Source organism: Wasmannia auropunctata, unplaced genomic scaffold, assembly GCF_000956235.1.
Source record: "Wasmannia auropunctata unplaced genomic scaffold, wasmannia.A_1.0 LD335047.1, whole genome shotgun sequence".
In the NCBI taxonomy this organism is placed as follows: Eukaryota; Metazoa; Arthropoda; class Insecta; order Hymenoptera; family Formicidae; genus Wasmannia; species Wasmannia auropunctata.
Window position 1 is genome coordinate 23,648 of NW_012027843.1, and position 19,427 is coordinate 43,074.

The window sequence follows — 19,427 nt, forward strand, 5'->3', positions numbered from 1 at the left end:
AAAAAGAATCCTTTTTAGAAAAAGAATTCTTTTTACATCTGAAAATGAACTCAGAATTGGTGACATAACTGCAGTTTTTTTTACACTCTACTCTGTGCTTTCTGGGATGTATTTAAAACATCTAATAATATATAATATTATGAGACAAAATATATGAAGAAGATACAGGAATATATATTATATATAAAGATGGTAAAATATAAATATCCACACATTTGTGTCATGAGATCTTTCTTTATTTGGAATACATTTTTTTTTGTGAAGACATTGTGTATAATCGCAGGAACACGATATTGATACAATTCCATGTAAGATAACTGGAAGACGTACGAGATCGTTATTCAAGTATGAACGAAAGCATTAATGGATGATCTACTTATATTCATTAATATGGTCCCGCGATGATGTGCCACTTTCGCCTTACGAAAAATTTTCTAAAAGATTTACAGATTTCCGTACATGAGAAGGATACCATACACAATTTCATAAATTCTGTCAATAAACTTTTAAACGTACAGTTGATAAGGGCGATGGAAAGTGTTGCAAATGTACGAGCGAGATGGTTTTTATTAAAGATTGTTCTTCCGGCAGTTCTGATTTAAATTCCTTAGATCGCAAAGATCTGTGAGATATGCAAATAGAAGCAAAAGTCTGTAAGAGACAAATTTAGAATTCCTAGAGCGTAAAAGCAAGTTCAAGAAATAGTCGAAATTCCATTAAAAATTATACGTGCAGCGAATATAATGAATGATTAGCCAAGAAATCTACTTTTCGTTATAAAAACAAAAATGATTATTTCGAGTAACTTATATGTATATTAAGGCTGTTTTCTGAAATTTCTAAGGATATGTTTATATTTAAATTAAAATGTTGTTTTAGATTTTATATGTATTGACAGAATTTAAGTCGAGATTTTATACTATGATTCGACGAATGAGGATTGTCAGTAATTGGAAGATATTCTCTAACTAATTTTTCAATAACTAATTTTCAACTATAACTAACCCTTGTATAGAGGAATTTTCAAAAATATCATTTCCGTGATTTTCTATTTGCGATTCTCTTCGTGACAATGCAACGTTATCGATTACTAAACTTATAGATATTATTATTAAAGAACATATTGTTGTTAAATATTAAATATGATATAATATAGAAGAAATAAACAGAGATAAAATTATGTACCATTTCCAATACGGAAAAGATAAACAAATAAAAAAAGTAGTTTAAAGTAATTTTACAGCTGTTAATTTTTGCTCGCAGAAGAAATAATGAAGAATATTTAAAAAGGTGCAAAAAATTGAATTTAGAAATTAATATTTAATAGATATTCAAGAAGCTTTAATTGATTCCAGAGAATAATTCTGCGAGGAATGTAGAATTCTTTAATTTCCGATGAGAGAAATCATTTTTCTATTCATTTAACTTGTTTTCTTACTTTCCGTAAGATCGCCAATTAAAAATTAAAAAAGACCAGAGAATGCAAAGTCAAATTTTCACTTCAATATCCGTTAGACTCAAAGTCAAATAAATTTATCTTTCATATTACAACTACGTTCTAACTATTAAAATCAATAGCAGTAATCAGACATTTCATCAGAGTCCTCATGAAAGAACAAACTCTCCGATCTAAACTTGTAAACTTGTTAGACAAAATTACCTTCGTGATGTATATGTCACACTGGAGATTATACTTATCTACATAATTATCTATAAACAATCGATTTCTTGTCGTCGCAAATGCAGTATATAATTATACAGTCCTATCATCACTTTCACATGGGTCCTCAGTTGTGAAAAGGAATATTCAAAATTGTTATCGATATGACTCGGTGAAAAATAATTTTTGCGCGACACGATAAAAAACATTCAAGAAACATTCTTCGTATATGTTTAACAAAGTCATTTGTAAACTACTACGTCGCTATCGTCTAAGCAAAAAAGAAACGATACTCAGACGATACGACCGTCTTTTTGCACATCCACGAGTCGTACGAGGTATACAATTTTCGAAACTAGCTAGGGAGTATTCACAAAACTAAACATAAAAACTGCGTTTACAAAAGTAAACATCGCGGTTTACCTATATATAAGTTTTATGCAGTTCCACTGAATACAGTCGAATCTCCGTATTTTCTTATTATCTCTTAACGCTTCCGTAACTTTAATTCTTTTAGCTTTCGTATATTTTTAACATTTTGTCTCGCGCTGCTTCCCCTCGTTATTTCACATTAGCCGCTTAACCGTACTCTTTACAGAAATCCAATTTAATACTGGAAATTACTTAATTTGAGTATTAAAAGTACTGTTGTTCAGTGCTTTTAATATTTAAAATATGTAATTAATCACTTCCTTCGAGTATTAAATTTCTGTAAAGGACATGCCTAGAATAAAAATGTCGTTACGCGCATGATCGAAACGAGCGATATTTTCATTCTATGCATATGTCAGTGGAATAAGAGTAGGAATTGAGGGCGAGAATTAAGAAGAGGGAGAGAAGTTATTTGGTCCTGACATGCTAAAAATATGGAAATCTGACTGCAATCTTATTGTTAATTGCACATTATCGTCGTACGGGTATTATATATGCGATATTATTTCTTTCTTAATATTTAATTTTTTGGTATGATACGTTAATATAATTAAAATATTATATATTACTCTGTATATGTAAAGTAATATATAATGATATAATAGTAAATATAATACATATTTATATACAGTATGTTTGATTTAAGTGTATACACTCATTGTCAGTTTTTTTTTTAAATAATAGAATTATAAATGTTTCTATTAAGGAGTATTTTGTTTAAGAAGATCCTTAAACGGAAGAATTGTAAATTATTTTAAATTAATGGCAGTTTTAGTTTTTTAAATAGAATAATATCTATTTTGTTTCATATAAGATATTTTATAAGAGAGAATATAACAATGTGCGATAAAATGTGAAGTTCGACAGTGCACTCATGAGACATTAATATATTATCACTTGTGTTGTTTTTAGATATGAGCAAAACAGAAAAAAACAATATGTCCAATAAAAATGTTTATTAAAAAAATTATTAAAAATTTTTGTTTAAATCACTATGTAGAACTTCTTAAACAAAATAATTTTTCGACAAATTTTCTTATAACTCTATTATTTATACAAGTAACTAAACATGTATACTTATAAACCAAACACACTGCATATATGTATATATGATACTTATACATGATACAAAGATATATATTATATATAATATATATTGTGCATATATTGCGGGATATGTTAAATATCAGGGGTCTTGTTAAATGTTCTCTTTCTTATTGGCGTGATTTTTTCACTCGACTATATGTTTTTGTTACCGTTCAATCTCTTATATGTATTATGTAAACTATTGCAACAAGGAGTTTCTCTTTGTTATTCGCTATTGGCATTGTTCTATTGTAAATATGTATGTAAGATTATATATATGGCGGTATATATATTTCATTTCACATATACTATATAAATGTATATGTGATGTAAATTATACAATCTTTACTACAATATTTGATTATGCACCTATTAGGATATGAGGTATGACGAAGAGTATTGTTAAATCTTTTATGTCATATTATTGTGATCGACTAGAGTAATGACTAAGCTCATTCTCAATACATAATATCGTTTCTCACACGTACATAAGGCGGGCTGACGTACATGTGTTATGATTAATTTATGGATTATAGGCCGTCGTCTACAAAAACATTCTTATATCGAATCTATACAGATACGAATGTTCTATTTACTGAATAAATTCCTAACTACGAGACGTACCTACAAATTAAATCCAAATCAAATAAATTAAAATGAAGGCATTTCGCGTAGTATTTAAATGGAAAATAATAAGTTCTATTTTTTACTTTTTGAAAATAGACGGGTATTAACTTATCAAAAGATTTCTACGCGAAGAATATTTAATCTACTAAAATCTCTAAAAAAATGTTAATGAGGCCACCTACGTAAAAAATATTTAATCGAATATCGCTCTTTTTTCTCACTCGTTGAAGGTTTTATAAAAGAAATCTAGACTAGATATATTTTAGGACTATGCCTTCTACGCCGTTTTGATTTCATCCATGACGTATATGACAAATAATTGAAGGCACATCCTCGATCGAAAGAAAATGATTCTCACTTATAATAAAAGAAGACGCAATTATTTTTTAATGTCGAAAATCGTCAAGCGCAAATCCTATAATTCTATAATCTCAATCAAATTATTTTATTATTTAAAAAGCATGAGATTATATTTAAAATAAATAAAAAAATATATAAAGAAGAGTTTGATATATAAATTCAATTATTTGCGCTGACCAATAAATTATAAACGCCAGATTTTTTCTTTTTTTTTCATTCACCCCGATAATCCAATTTTCGCCGTTATATTATTTTAGAATCAATCTACTCTCAAGGATCTGTTTTCCTTTACAGGTGCCTGTTCTTCTTTGAAGTCGCGTTTAATTAAACGATTAAACGTGAAATGGCTTTTTGACAACATGAATATAATATCGCAGCAGTCAGAACCGAGCAAGTTTGCACGACTCGTTATCAGATACTTTAGAAATTTTCGTCAATATCCCAATCCCGCGCTAAGTTGAAAACTTCGAAATCGCCGTCGGGTACCTCGGGTTTATCAGGTGCGACTAATATCTCGGGTCGCAGTGCCACACAGTCTCTCGGCGAGCATTCGATGCGGCCTTCGGAGCCGCAGCTGCATTCAACGCAGTTCCCGGTTGAGTGTGGTAGTATCTCACCCTGTCGATACTCCCTTCCTATAATTCAAGTCCCATGGTACATACGAATTTCGTATAAAAAGGCCGGAACCGCGTATGTATGTACGTACGAAAGCGCGGCTTTTACAATACATAAAAGAAAATATAGGCTTTTGAAGTATATAAAAGCTCACGCTTTTATCTTGCGTCGAGATACGATGAATATTAAAATTGCACAGTAAGACGATATAAGGTACGAAAAAAATTTCAAATAAATCTTCAAAGATTTGTAACAATTATGCTATAATAAAAAAAACTTTTTGGAAAAACAAATAATATGAAAATGCCTCTAGAAATGTATTAAAATTAGAACAAAATTGAATAAATATATAATATATATTTTCTATTAATAATTTTTAAATATGTATATAATTAAATTATATTTGTGACAAGGAATATTGATCGATATAAAAAGACTAGAAATCTATAAAATAAAATGTAATATCAATATTACGTCATAAAATATTAAGAGAGCTAAGGAAACTATTAGGAAGGAAAAATTAATTAATACCCATAACGAGGCAAATGGTCGGTGCAGAAGGCGTTGTGGTTGACAGAGTGGTGTTAATTTCTATGTGTCCTTGTTGGCCGACCGACGGGTCAAAATTTCCGGAAGCCTCGAAGCCATCCACAACGTCCGTACTCATTCCCAGGGATGAAGTGTAATTGCTTTCCACCGCGGTCGATCGCAGAGAAGACGAGCCGAGCGACGAGGCGGCGGCGTTCAAATTATAATTTTGCCACCAACAGTAAACTTCGCCGACGACGCACATGCAATGCGAATTCGCGTCATACGACGGTATCTGGCGGACGATGGGGTGCGTTTAGCGAGAGTGAAAAAAAATACAAAAGAAAAAATAACGCAAAAATTCAATTTATGTCAACTTATTATGTTAAGATGACATAAATGCAGAATGATTCTTGTATTCATATAATTTCTTAATAACAGATTTTTTATTAATTAAAGTTATATAATTGTGAATGAAAGCCTTTTCACGAACAAAACTGCAGGGCGCCAAATGAATTACACTGCTATATTCATTAGTTAATTTTAAATGGAGTTTACTCTAATGGAATTCTAATCTGAGAAACTTAGTTACGAGATACGATGTGCTAAAGATTTTGAAGCTGTGATAAATGACGATCCTTCTCAGCATTTTCTCAGCACTTAACGAAAGATTGATTCAAGGAAACGTAGAAAGGGAGAGAATAGGAGAGAATAGAAGAGAATTTTTACTTGCAAATGTATAAAATGCACAAGCACATTTTTTGTCTATAAAATTTTTGTTATTTTGCGCTTAAAATAAAAAAATCTTTATTATCATTAGTACTCTCCGTTAAATTTTTTAAACTAATTTTTTATTAATTTCTATAAGAATTTCAAAGATATCAACGTTTCAACGTTTTTTTTATTTTTTAATTGTTTGCTGTACCAAAAAAAAACTTTCTCTATAGAAAACTCGCCAGTATATTTTGTCAGTTGTTACCGTTTGGCTGTGAGAATAGAACTTTCCGTCTACGATGCACTTTTTGAGATACGGCTCTTCTGTCGTGACGTCATCATCGCTGTCATCTCCAAGCGTAATATCATTTTCGTCCAATAAAGCCTGACTTGTAGCTCTTGCAGGCGCTGTAAAACCGAAATCATAAATAAAAGATATCATCAACGATTCAAGGATTGCTTTTTTTCAGCTACTGTTTCAATAAATTTTCTACCTAGTCAAATCGCTGTTTATTTCAAGGAAATATGATTATTTTAAATCATTCATTTGTCATTTTTAAATCAATCTTTAATCACTGTCGCCGTGCAATCAATCAATGCAGCGTGATGCATTCCCTTAAATCGTACGAAATTAGACGGTCGTTTCAATTGAATCCGCTTGCGGAAATTTGCGCGTGATGCGAACGCATACTTGTGCTCCACAACCCAATTTCGTAATTAGAGCAAGCAATTACGACTGTGCCTTGCGTGTCTTAGGGTCTATCGTGACCTAAGGTCCAGTTTTACGAAAGCAATCTTTTAAGTAACCTTTTCGCTATAAAAAAACTTGACACAGTAGAATCGTCTTTTTTTAAAGTCAATATTTTGTGTGATTCATTTTCTAAGATTAGGATCTGTTTAAAATCTGTTTGATTTTAAATCGAAAAATTTTTATATTCTCTAAAAGATCCGACACTTAGTATCTATCGAGATAAATTATTTGATAAATTAACATAGGGCAATTTACGAAATTCTGAAAGTTGCAACTTTCTATTTAGTTATATTATCTCGTGCAATTATGCAATAATATCATCCATGTTAAAGCTAATTGTAAGCTTATTTCAGTTTGTTCGGCGAAAACTATTTGTGTATTGGGTCATTATTTTAGACAGTCGCGAAAGTTCATCGGACGGTCGAGTAAGATCGAACTAATAAAATTGGCGTAGCCTCGACCAATTTTACGTTATAGACTTTGTAGAGTTCACATATGGATCTTTTTAAAAGACTCTATTTTAAATAATACAAGTAAACAGTTTAAAAAATTAGAAGAGAAACGCGTTATTCACAATTAATATTATGTATCTTTCCTGAAACTATTCTGCTAGAAACTACTTTTCTCTTAACTCGTTAATTCCTAAACCATACTATACCGTTTTCTTACCATTGCAACTAAAAGAAGTAGGTTTCGAACTGATTTCGAAGTATCTATATTCAAAAGAACACATATTGATTTTGGGTCCTCCGAACGGTGAAATATTGCATATGGAAACGACGAATGTGAAGAGATACAAAACGTGGTATAGGTAACGAACGAGACAAGAGATCGATACGCGAAGAAAATAGGATGGCACGTCGCGCAAACAAATAAATGTTGTAGACACGATGATGAGTTACGAAGCCCTGAGTCGACACCTAGGATGTTAATAATTGAACTCGAAGTTAGTAAAAAGAAAGAGCGACAGTACTTTCCTCTTCGTATGCAGGTGGTGTGTGTATTTGCGATCTTCAATTATTTGGGATATGCCAAAATTACGAATTATGAACAATTCAGCGAATCCATACGATAATTTTAACATATTCCGAAAGTCTCTCACATGTCTAGATATTCATGTCACTTGAAATATTTAGAATTGTAATTCTATCGATTCATTTAATATTAGAGAACGTCATTTTTTATATATAATCTTTGTTATTGATTACTCATCTCCAATGTTACATATGTTTGTATCTTCGCCAGTTCTACTATTATGAAACGTTTTTTTTTATATATGTAGATGCAAAACTGTTAGAATCTTGCATCATTTTGATGTATGAATAGACTCAAGCACGTCAAGTACGTGCGCCAACTACGTCAAAATTGATACCGCACATAATAAGGCTTTTGTGATACCATGTATATAAAAGACGTCTTTTAAAGTAGACATCTTTTACTTTGCTTATACAATATCGGTATAATCATATCATTGTCACTATACATATATGAAGTATATATACTCCTTGTAAAATATTACAAATTTCTTAAAAAATATTTTAGAACTAGTTATAATTTTTTTTTTAACATTTTAAGCTTTTTGAGATAAATTAAAATATTATAACGCTTTAATTAAAAATTGCTTTAAACTGAATTAAGTAATAAAATTTAGAATTTTAATAATTAAATTCAAATTAATTAATTTAATTAATTGAGCTTTGACAATTATAATAAAAGAAATGAACTTTCGACTTTTTATAATATTTATTTTTACAAATGAATAATCTTGTTATATAATATTTCTTTAAAAAAATAACAGATTTTTTCCGCAAGACAGAATTTAATCTATTTCATTCTATCCATTCGTTTTAAAATAACAGTTAGTATTTAGTTCAATAACTTCCCGATTGTCATTCCGTATACACACTGTGTTGTCGCGGACTGTAAAATTGGAAGTTTATTGCACGAGCCTTGAATTAAAAGCAGTTTTTTCTAGGGCAAATTACGCGGCGAGTTACCGCAAAACGAATGCGAAGTAATGAGTGACTCGGATTTTTCTCTTCCTATTCTTACGACTCGTTGCGACTGTGCAAGTCATTACGTTGAGCGTGGAGAATCTCTATTCAAAAAAATTCCTTTTGTTCCTAACCGTGCCCGGTGAAAGCGTTTTTAATTAGATTCCCAAGTGCTCGTGGGCACGCCGCAATGTATAGCGAATATCGATACAGATATGACAAACCGCTGCACGATGTTTTCTATATCTGGTATGTGACCGAGAAACATCAGAATCTAATCAAACTTTGAAATACAAATACTGCGGTTTCAAAATTCTATACAATTTGCAAGTGAAATTCAAGCATAACATATATATTCATTCTTTTTAATTATGAAGATTTAAAATATTGTTAATAACAAAAGAAAATATTTTATTCTCACATGTATTTACATGATAGTATAAATATTAATTTAAATACATTCAAAACGTTTTGATATTAATTAAAACATTTGAAGCAATTTAAATGGATATTCAAACGAATTGTTTTTGTAAGAAGGTAGATGTGATATACGCATAATTATAAGTCATATATTTTTTCGATAACGCCGATAAAATTAAATAAAAACACATTTTTATTCTCACATATATTTACATGATAGATACAAATATGAGTTCAAAGACATTCGTTCAAAACAGCTTTGCTATTAATTAAAAAATTTAAAACAATTTAAATGGATATTTAAACGAATTATTTTTGTAAGAAAGTAGATGTGATATGCGTAATTATGTAGTATAAATGCGTAAGTCACATATTTTTTTAATAACGCTGATAAAATTAAATAAAAACACATTTTTAGAATACTTATTATATGTTTGTTATACAAATTACGTATTATTATGCAACATAATATGAGAAACACAAACAAATAAAAAAAACCTTACTCAGTCACAGCTTATTGTTAATAATACTTAATAATATTTCTACGTGAATTTATATGTAACTTATATTTTATATACATATATGTATATACTTACACGCGTGCCAATTAATATGATATCGCGCAATATTGTTAGCAAATGTTAAAAAAATGTAACGACTCGATCCTTTATCACTCTTTTAACGAATCGGTTCTTGGATTAACGGGATGGTCATTCGAAGATTCTTTTGAAATCGCGAACAATGGCCCCTCGTTAGCGAGGTGTCCGCTAAAGCATCATTAATTCAGCAAATCAACTGCGTTGCTTTACCTCCGCCCTTTTCCCCGCTACCCATATAGGATTAATCAATGGGTAAGCAATTAAAACGTGTTGGTTTAACATAATTGTTATTATAGTTAATCGTGTCATTAGTACAGCATTTCCGACCAAACTAATCTATTCAACGCATCTGCAAATTGCGCGACACTTTTTACGCAGATCGAATTTAAAATATTCCTTAATTCTTTTTAAAATTATAACGATAACAATAAATCGGTTATAAAAGAATAATTTTTAAAATATTTTACTGTACACCACGTTGGGCACGCGTAACATATCGTAGAAGTCTTCAACCGAGAACATGCGTCTCGGAAACACGCACCCGATCATTGTAAATGTGCAAACGTATTTGCTGTATTTGCAAGTGTCGCGATTACTTAAAATATACTTGTAAATGCAACTCCGAGTGGTGGTGTTAAGCCGTTTATCTACGACATGCAGCGACCACCGATGTCGCATAATCTGCGCTGAATTTTGCCCATTATTCCGCGCGCAGCAGATGTTAACAAAATTATAATATCCAAGAATCAATTTTGTTTCCACAGCATACGCAATACCTTTGAAAGTTGAAGTATTGAAAATATTGGATATTAATTTTATATCAATATTAGATTATCGCCGTCGATAATTAATTGCTTGCTCGCATAATGTTATAATAATAATATACAAATAGATAATAAATGGTGTATGACAATGAATAAATAATAATATTATGATATATTATCGCGTAAAGTAAACGGAATTTTACCTAACGAGTTTATTAATAATAAATGTGTGCCATTTTAAACAGGAATTTACTTTTTAGATAAATATATGTACTTTAAAACTACCGTTAAATAAAAATTAATAATATTATTTCTAGGACACCATAAAATATGAGAATATGCCATATCCTCTACCATATTTTATAACGCGCGTCATTTTTTCATAGCATATGACAAAAGGTTTGCACGGTGCGAGATATAAAGAGAGAAAAAGAGAGAGAAAGAGGAGTTATAAATCTCTTCCAGTAATTTCCACCGTGCACAATATTTATTAAGCACTCTTATCAAACTTTAAAGCTGCCACAGGGTACGATATATTTAGTTATATTTGTCGTTGTATTTTGCGAATGGCAATAAATTTAATAACGCTACTGTAAGTATATAATTTGAAAAATTTATATAATTTTTTATATATAAATAGTGCTTTCTAACATCGTAGAGATTATGTAATTAAAATTTTATATATATAATAAATATATATACATATATATATATATAAAATTTAATTTTAAATAAAATCATTGTTTTTAATAAAAAGCAAAATTTTGAAGAAACGGCAACAAAATAACGTATTTGACATTTAGAAAGGAAGAATATGATTTTCTTTTTATGCAAAGAGATTTTTTTCGCTTTCCTAGAAATTTTTTAATATTGTTTTTTTTATATAAAATATAATACATCTCTTTTAAAATTTAAATGTGTTTTTCTTCTCTTATCTAACTATTATTAAGTCAAATTGCTTTGCCATATTATTTTTCATATTCTGCTGTACATTATAATTTAAAAAAATTAATGTATTTAAAAAGATGATTGGAATATAATATAGATAGTAGGGTATTTCGTAACCTAATTAAATTTCTTTTTTTAAACGTTCAGAAGGATGGGAATTCTGAAGATAATCCTTGCAGTATATACACATATATTATTTCACATGAAATTGCGATTCTATATTTATTTTCCGATAGCGTCGGATTTGGCTCGACGCGAAATCTTTCTCTCAAATTTCAGCACGTGCACGTTTACACTCGTACCTTTTTTTTTTAAATACAGAATGCGTCAAACATAACAAGAAATTTAATAAACATATTTAATAAACGAATGTAAAACGTAATGATATATTTTCTACAATTAAATAAAATACAAAACGTAATAACGTATCTTCTCATTCGGGGATGACAATTAAATGGCACAAAGGCGGCAGGTATATGCCGGGGAAACATATGTATACCCGCGAACACGGTGTGTGCATTCGTACTCACCGGCTATTGAACGGGCGACGTGATAGCGCAGCAAATAGCCGACGACGAGCAGCATCCGCGGGAACCTCATCGTTCCCGTATGGAATTCCGCGTGGAATACGGTGAAGAGCCGGTTGATCGCGGGGAAAGCCGCACGTGAACCTCGTGGCCAGCTCGCGCGATGCCGACTACCCCTTCGAGACCGAGGTCTTCGGACGCGCGTTTCTCCCTCCGCGTCTTTTCCTTTTTTTTTTTTCTACAACGCTGACATTCGCCGAGGGCCTTGAAACGGCCTTGGAGCACGGCAGCTCTCTCTCTCTCTCTCTCTCTCTCTCTCTCTCTCTCTTCCCCCCCGGCAGCCCTTCACCCTACGTGTACGCGCGGCCGCCAGCAGCGCAGCCAGGAATCGACATTTTCACGCCGCGCACGTCAAGGTCCAACTGCCGCGCGGCCAATCCTCGCAACGCCAACCTCGCTGCTCGCAGGTGCAGCGGCAGCGGGTCTCCAACGGAGTTGCCTCGGGAGTGTGCGCACGGCAGCGTGGACCGTCGCGTCGCCTCGTCCTCTGTTCCTCTTCCTGCGGCATCATCCCGGCTGCATCCGATATATTCGAAACAACGGATTTTCTTAACTTATCCTTTTAAAACTTGAGAAACTCTTTTCTCCTGGCGTGTCCCTCCCTCGAGAACGTTCTCTCAATCCTAAGTTTTTTTTATTTTTTTTTTTAAGGGGATGGGATTGGATCGTACCGTTGCCGTCGCTCTTCACAATTAAAAGTTGATCTACAGGATGTCTGAAATGCTGCAATTGTAAGTTCGGTATCTTGGAGTAGCTGGGGTTTTAAAATGCGCTTCTCGATGATGCAATGTACAAAAAGATGAGAGAGAGAGATTACGTTAAAATATTTAACATTTAATACATATTTTGGTTTACTTTTGTTATTATTTTGCTGTTAATAATTTCGTTCTTATTTCAATATTGTCGTAAATCGTAATAAATTGAAAAAAAAATTCCAATTGCCGAAACCCGGGATTGAACCGGGGACATTTAGATCTTCAGTCTAACGCTCTCCCAACTGAGCTATTTCGGCTCACACATGGGATGTTCGTTAGCAGTCTGAAAAATACATTCTTTACGATATATATAATTCATATATTATTTTATATAAAGCATTGCAAGATATTAAAAATAAATTATATATATATCATATTATTATAAAATTATATAGCACATATATACTTGCAAGCATTAATCAACTGACAAATTTTGTACTGATTTTCTGTTATATTTAAATATTATGAAATTATTTATAGGAAATATATATATATATATATAGAAAATATTTCCATTGTACAATACTTTGTTTCTTACCTTCTTATCTAATTAATTTTTTTATTTTTTATTGCAAATTCTGCATGATTATTAGGGTATTAAGTTAATTACAAAACGTCAATCATTGTCTATTTTCACAATCATATATAAATTAATGCGTCGCAATCATCGAAATTTTCTTCGATATTTGTTTCAATTCTATCCTTCGAATATTGACTGATTGACAGTCAATGCACGTGACAAAAACGCGTGTTCTATAATACGCTAAGGTTATTTACAGGAGCGGAAGAGAGGGAAAGCTGTTTTAATTCATGGTCATGATTTAAAAAGGATTTAAAAGAAACAACTTACAGGGTCAAGGCAAGGTATCCGACAAATGCCTATCAATAATAGAAATACACGTGGTAATAAAAAAGAGGAAAAATAAATCATTATATACATGCATATATGTACGTATAATGTATTATTATTATTTTTTTTACACATCTGATATGCGTGAGTAATTTATATAATAAATTAATAAAAGAAAGAATATATATTATTGTACATTAATATTATCTATCATACTTATACATGTGTATATATATATATATATATATATATATATATATATATACACATTATGTATATAAAATTAAAAAATAGCTAAATCTCTTGAGCACGTTCAAATATGTGTCAATATCTATATTTTTCCATTTTCTTCTTAGTAAACGAGTTTACACAATTTTCATTAAAAAAACATATAATAGATTGTTGAAAAGAAAATATTCTCAGATAATTTTTCGTTATACTTCATTTCTTGATTTTTTTTTATTGAATCTGAAATACGCAAAACGTTTGAACCTTGAAGTGCCTGAGCAGCGCTATCATAGAATGGTGTATTATTACGCTCATGTAACATTGAGGTATCCGCTCATTCGCTTCCTCGGTGTGTTGACAATTTAAACGGGATTTCAACGTGACAATTTCAACGTGACAATTTAAACGTCTTCCGTCGTTTAAATCTAAAATCGATAAAGATTTATCGCGCGTTCGAAGTAAATCCCCTTAAACTATTTATTCATCATGCAAGAAAATATCTCATATAATATTGTATTCTAACATCCTATTTTTTCAATTTTACATCTTATTTATACGTTGTATGCAATACATATTATTAAAAGATAAATATATTAATACGACACAGATGCCTTAGAAATTTCAATTCGAGAAACTCATCAAGTCAACTCTATCAGCTCCCCAGAGTGCATAAATTTGCAAACTTGAGGCAGATTTACGCTACGCCCGTTGGCGTAAATAACGATCGCGCGGCGTTTCGAAAGACAGAAAGAGCTGATAACGCAGATGGAGAAGGAGAAAAAGGGAGACGAGGACAACAGCGACGAGGCCAGTCTAGCGCGCGAGCGCGTGCGACGTTCTTCCTGTCTCTCGCCAACTTAATTGCCGGTACGCGCGGACGATTGGTACGTCACTGTTGCGCGCCGCGCGCTCGGCAGCGCGCGCCACGGCCGTCGACGCCGATTGTCAGGCTAGGTTCGTCCGTCCATCAGTTCGGTCACGTCGGTGAGCGCTGATCAGTCGTGTTTCGTACGCTTGATACGACGCTCGTACGCTGAGCGATCTCAAGTCGAGCGCACGCACGTGGAGGCATTAGAAGTCACGGTAGCGAGCGCGTTACCGTGCGCATTCGCTCGTCGCAAGGAAAGAAGGAAGGTAGAAAAACGGGAGGCGGCGGCGGCAGCGGCACCGGCGGCGGTGACGGCGACGCGACAAACGGCGCGATGGCCAGCCTGAGGCAGACGCCGCTGACGTGCAGCGGACACACGAGGCCCGTGGTCCACCTCGCCTTCTCCGACGTCACCGAGTCCGGGTACTACCTCATCTCGGCGTGCAAAGGTAACGGTCCCGGGAATGGGTGCGGGAGATCTCGGTCAGAGATCGTCGCGGACACGTTGCTCCGATTTTTTCCCCTCCTTTTTTTTTTGTTCCTTTCCTCTCGATCGTGCTCTTCAATCGCACGCACGATTCTCGATCGCCTTGGCCCGATTCTTTCCGGTCGCTCCCAAGGCTCCGCGACTTTTTCGAGGTTAGACACACGCGTGCTCTTGACGGGCGCTCCGATCTCTTCCTGCCCGCTTCACGGGATTCATGATGAGATTCAAGTGATTCAACGCGAAAATAACTTTCGGGATTGAACGGGATTAACATGCTATGTGATATAAATGTCCATTTCTACCAATGAAGATTAATTTTAATCTCGATTTAATTTACTTTTTACTCTTTCTCTAAGAGTTAGAAGAAGATAGAGAGTTGATTAAAGTTGATCTACAATGATAGAAATGAACAACACTGTTGCAAGCGTTGTTTTGATGAATCAACCTGATTACAGATATTGCTGATACATCTTGATTGAGGTTAATCGAAAAGTTTACTCTAATGCATATTAATGCTTTTTTTCTTATTAACTGGATGTTATACGCAGATGTTCCACACAAGGAATAGTTACTTATATTTGAGATATAAATTTTTGTATTATAATTTTTGTATGATAAGCAATTTTAATTCTTTCCAAGCTGTAGTTTATTTTATAATATATATTTTTTATTGGATATTACATCATCTATCTTTGAATTCTAAAAAATGTATTATTATATTGTAATATAGATATCAGATATAAAATATATTTTGTGCTTCAAAGTTATATCTATCCCATAAAATGTAGAGAGATTAAAGCTTTGAAAGAGTCAAAATTGCCTATTTTCTTATTTAATAGATTATCAATTAGATTTTTTTGGGGGAAATTATTGTGTAATTATTTGGAAATAAATTGAATTTAAATATCTTTTTATATATTTATACATTTAATAATTGTAAATAAAATTTTTTTTCTGTACATAAATATTTTTAAACAATGATTTTTTTCAGATGGCAAACCTATGTTGCGGCAAGGCGACACTGGTGATTGGATTGGTACATTTGAAGGACATAAAGGAGCCGTGTGGGGTGTAGCATTAAATCCACACGCTACTCGAGCTGCAACTGGCGCAGCAGATTTTAATGCCAAAGTCTGGGACGCGATTAAGGGAGAAGAAGTTCATTCTTTTCAACACAATCACATAGTCAAATCTGTCAATTTTAGTACAGATTCTAATAATTTGTGTACTGGTTCTAATGAAAAGCTCGTACGCATTTATGATCTTAATAAACCAGAAGCAGCCCCACAGGTAAAGTTTTATATATATATATATATATATATATGAACTCTTAATAATGCAAACATGGTCAAATATTATAATAAATATCTGAACTAATATAAAACATCTCGATTTCTTTCTTTTTCAGATCTTCTCAGGTCATACAAGTGGTATTAGGCACGTCACTTTCTTCGACAATAACTCTGCCTTAATTACCTGCGCAGACGATAAGACGCTGAGGGTATGGGACAGAAATAGCGGACAAGAAGTTAAAAGACTGGACTTCCCCGCGATTCCTAGTTCCATGGAAGTGTCGAAAGATGGAAAAATCATTACGACTACTCACTCTAACCTTGTTACCTTTTGGGATAGCAAAGAGTATGTAGCATTTTTTTCTCTTATAAAAAATGATTATAAAAATTCTTTGAAAAGTCAGTCTAGATGAATTTTAGTTTGTTTCTAATTTTATTACAGTTGCAATTTAGAAAGCCTTGCCAACTTCTAGAATTTTATTATAAAAATTATTAGATATTAAAATCATATTGAAATTTTTTAATAAGGAAAATTAATGCAGTTTTCATGGAAATGATTTTTCAATTTCTTTGTCAGATTAACCAAAATAAAAGAATTTATGGTCCCGACTCAAGTTAACAGTGCCAGTCTGCATCCGGATTGTACTATTTTTGTTTGTGGTGGGGAGGACTTTAAAATGTACAAATTTGACTACAATACAGGGGCGGAATTAGGTATCTATTATATATATAATTTTTTTTCTTTTCAGCAATTTTTATCAAAAGTGATTTTAATTGTATGTAAAATTTGCATTCTCAGAATCATTCAAGGGACACTTTGGGCCTGTACACTGCGTACGCTTTTCACCGGACGGTGAATTGTACGCTAGCGGATCCGAGGATGGTACCTTGAGACTGTGGCAGACTGTAGTCGGCAAAAACTACGGATTATGGCGCTGCACAGAGCAGACGCCCACAATACAAGAAAATGCAACCGTGATTAATAATAAACAAGAAGTTCCTGCCAGTTAAACTCGGGGCGAGACAAAAAATCTCAATAGTTTTCCGAAAATCTAAAAGCAGACATTTTGGACCAAACTGGAGCGAATGGATGAAAATAAAACGCGTTGAATATTTGTTACTTGGACCGTCAGAAATCCTTGTAAATAACCCATCCTAGAAAGAAATCGCCCACCTTCCTTTATTCCGAAACTAAAAGTGAGAGGACCAATTCTAGAGCTTGTGGAGGTATGTGTGATATATAAAATTGACATTTATGTTATTAAAGAAAAGAACGACAGTGAAAAAGAAATATTAACATTTATTAACATTATACATGTCACGTTATTATAATACAAAATTAGGTAGGTGTAACGAGAGAAAGAAAGACAAGTTCATAATGAACGTTGCATTTGCATTTCTTTCGAGCCGATACCGTCCATCATTCAAACACATATGAAATGACATATCGATACGTGACGCTGACACGTACCACAGCACACAGCACATATGATATCGCGTGTCCATTTTGACATGCTTTATATTCAATCTCAATCTCAATTTCCGTGGTAACGTAATATCACCGTATTGCACAGATCGCGACAATTCATTGCAAGTCTTGCTTGTACACGCGTTTATCTAGTGCGTCATTCCTGATAATGATAAATACTGTAATCCTCTTCTTTTGAAAAGAGATTAAAATCCAATTATAAAAAAAAATATATATATATATATATATTCAAAATTGCTTCGAATATTATTCGAAACCGGTAAGTCTTAAAAAAATCTTGGAAGATTTTGAATGTCTTGTGAAACCCTTAAAAACTCTCTTCTCTTAAGTGTTTAGAAAATCTGTTTTTAAAGCATCGAATATCGAAAAAAATGAAAAATTTACAAAAGTTATAGTTCTTATTTGTGTATAAAATAGAAAAATGAAACAATAACGTAAAATATTATGAAAGAACAATTATATTTTCAAAACACTTGAGAGAAATTTTCAACACATTCAAGACTTTCAACAATTTTTCTGTTTCGAATGATATTCAAAAACAACAAACCAAAACTTTCATTATACTTTGAAATGATTCTATGTGTCTTAAAAAAATCATCATTCCTAATTCAAAAAGTCTCAACCCATTCGCGTGTCTTTTTGCTCTCTTTTATTTTTCGACGATGCGATCTCGTTCTTCTTCGGCGAACTAAATACTTGCGTCTTATCATCTATATTTACACGCCGACAGGTACTCTTTCTTTTATCTTTCGTTAAGTATCTCTTGCGTTATGCGTATGTTTAAACATGCTTACTGTCTCTCCTTGTTTGTCCGCTGTATTTGTTTTCTTTTTATAATATTGAGCTTGATCACGACTGACTGGTTGTGAAATTTTGGGATCGCGTTTGTCGTACAGTCTCTCGAAGTAAAGGCAGTGTGTTTTTTCTGCGTACAATCAGTAAACAAAGAGTTATGAATTTTAAGTCTTCCCATCTCTTTCGATTCACCCAATGAATTGCGAAAGGTCAGGCAGCTTGAAACCGTTGAATGAGGCTGGCGTCGGCGAACTTCTCAGATTATTCGTGTGCGGCGGGAAACCGTTGAAACCCGGACCGCTGGGCGTAGTGAACTGTTGTACCCTCGCGTTACTCTCTGAAGCCGCCAGAACGAAACCACATTGGGCGGTGCATACATCGTCCCGTAGAATCGCCTCTCGAGAAGCCTCTCGTAAAAGTTGGTTGCAGTCCGTGACTCTCAGTGAGGCGCATTGCGTCTGAAAAAGAGACTTACTTTTAGAATCTATATTTCGCGCTAGCGATTTATTCATTTTCTAACACAGTTCATAATAATATTTATGAAGGAGATTAAAGATACATAGGCCAAGAAGACGGAT

At 32.9% G+C, this 19,427-nt stretch overlaps 3 protein-coding genes and 1 non-coding gene across 6 annotated transcripts in view; 1 reads left to right on the forward strand and 3 right to left on the reverse strand.

Annotated features, from left to right (window-relative positions):
- Positions 1 to 4,381: 4,381 nt before the first annotated feature.
- On the reverse strand, positions 4,382 to 12,446 carry LOC105457755. Its single transcript, XM_011702593.1, has 4 exons — positions 12,029 to 12,446; positions 6,288 to 6,430; positions 5,312 to 5,603; positions 4,382 to 4,800 (listed from the first exon to the last, which is right to left on the reverse strand). The coding sequence occupies exons 1-4, from the start codon at positions 12,096 to 12,098 to the stop codon at positions 4,586 to 4,588; spliced, it is 720 nt and encodes a 239-aa protein (XP_011700895.1). The 5' UTR covers positions 12,099 to 12,446; the 3' UTR covers positions 4,382 to 4,585.
- Positions 12,447 to 13,024: 578 nt separating this feature from the next.
- Positions 13,025 to 13,097, reverse strand: Trnaf-gaa. The gene has a single exon. It is a non-coding gene; the product is annotated as a tRNA-Phe (tRNA).
- A 2,008-nt stretch (positions 13,098 to 15,105) lies between these two features.
- Positions 15,106 to 17,685, forward strand: LOC105457756 (serine-threonine kinase receptor-associated protein). Of its 2 annotated transcripts, none has more exons than XM_011702594.1 (5): positions 15,106 to 15,235; positions 16,265 to 16,563; positions 16,682 to 16,911; positions 17,143 to 17,279; positions 17,365 to 17,685. In XM_011702594.1, exons 1-5 carry the CDS (start codon positions 15,121 to 15,123, stop codon positions 17,574 to 17,576), a joined length of 993 nt encoding a protein of 330 aa, XP_011700896.1. In that variant the 5' UTR covers positions 15,106 to 15,120; the 3' UTR covers positions 17,577 to 17,685. The 2 variants fall into 2 exon arrangements, with proteins under 2 accessions (XP_011700896.1, XP_011700897.1); XM_011702595.1 differs by lacking the exon at positions 15,106 to 15,235 and adding an exon at positions 15,407 to 15,753.
- Positions 17,686 to 17,873: 188 nt separating this feature from the next.
- Positions 17,874 to 19,427, reverse strand: part of LOC105457760 — a 28,452-nt gene continuing 26,898 nt past the window's right edge. For both annotated transcript variants that reach the window (XM_011702600.1, XM_011702599.1), the window contains one exon: positions 17,874 to 19,307. In XM_011702600.1, the coding sequence (XP_011700902.1) occupies positions 19,038 to 19,307 (270 nt within the window). In that variant the 3' untranslated portion in view covers positions 17,874 to 19,037. The remainder of the gene's footprint in view (positions 19,308 to 19,427) is intronic.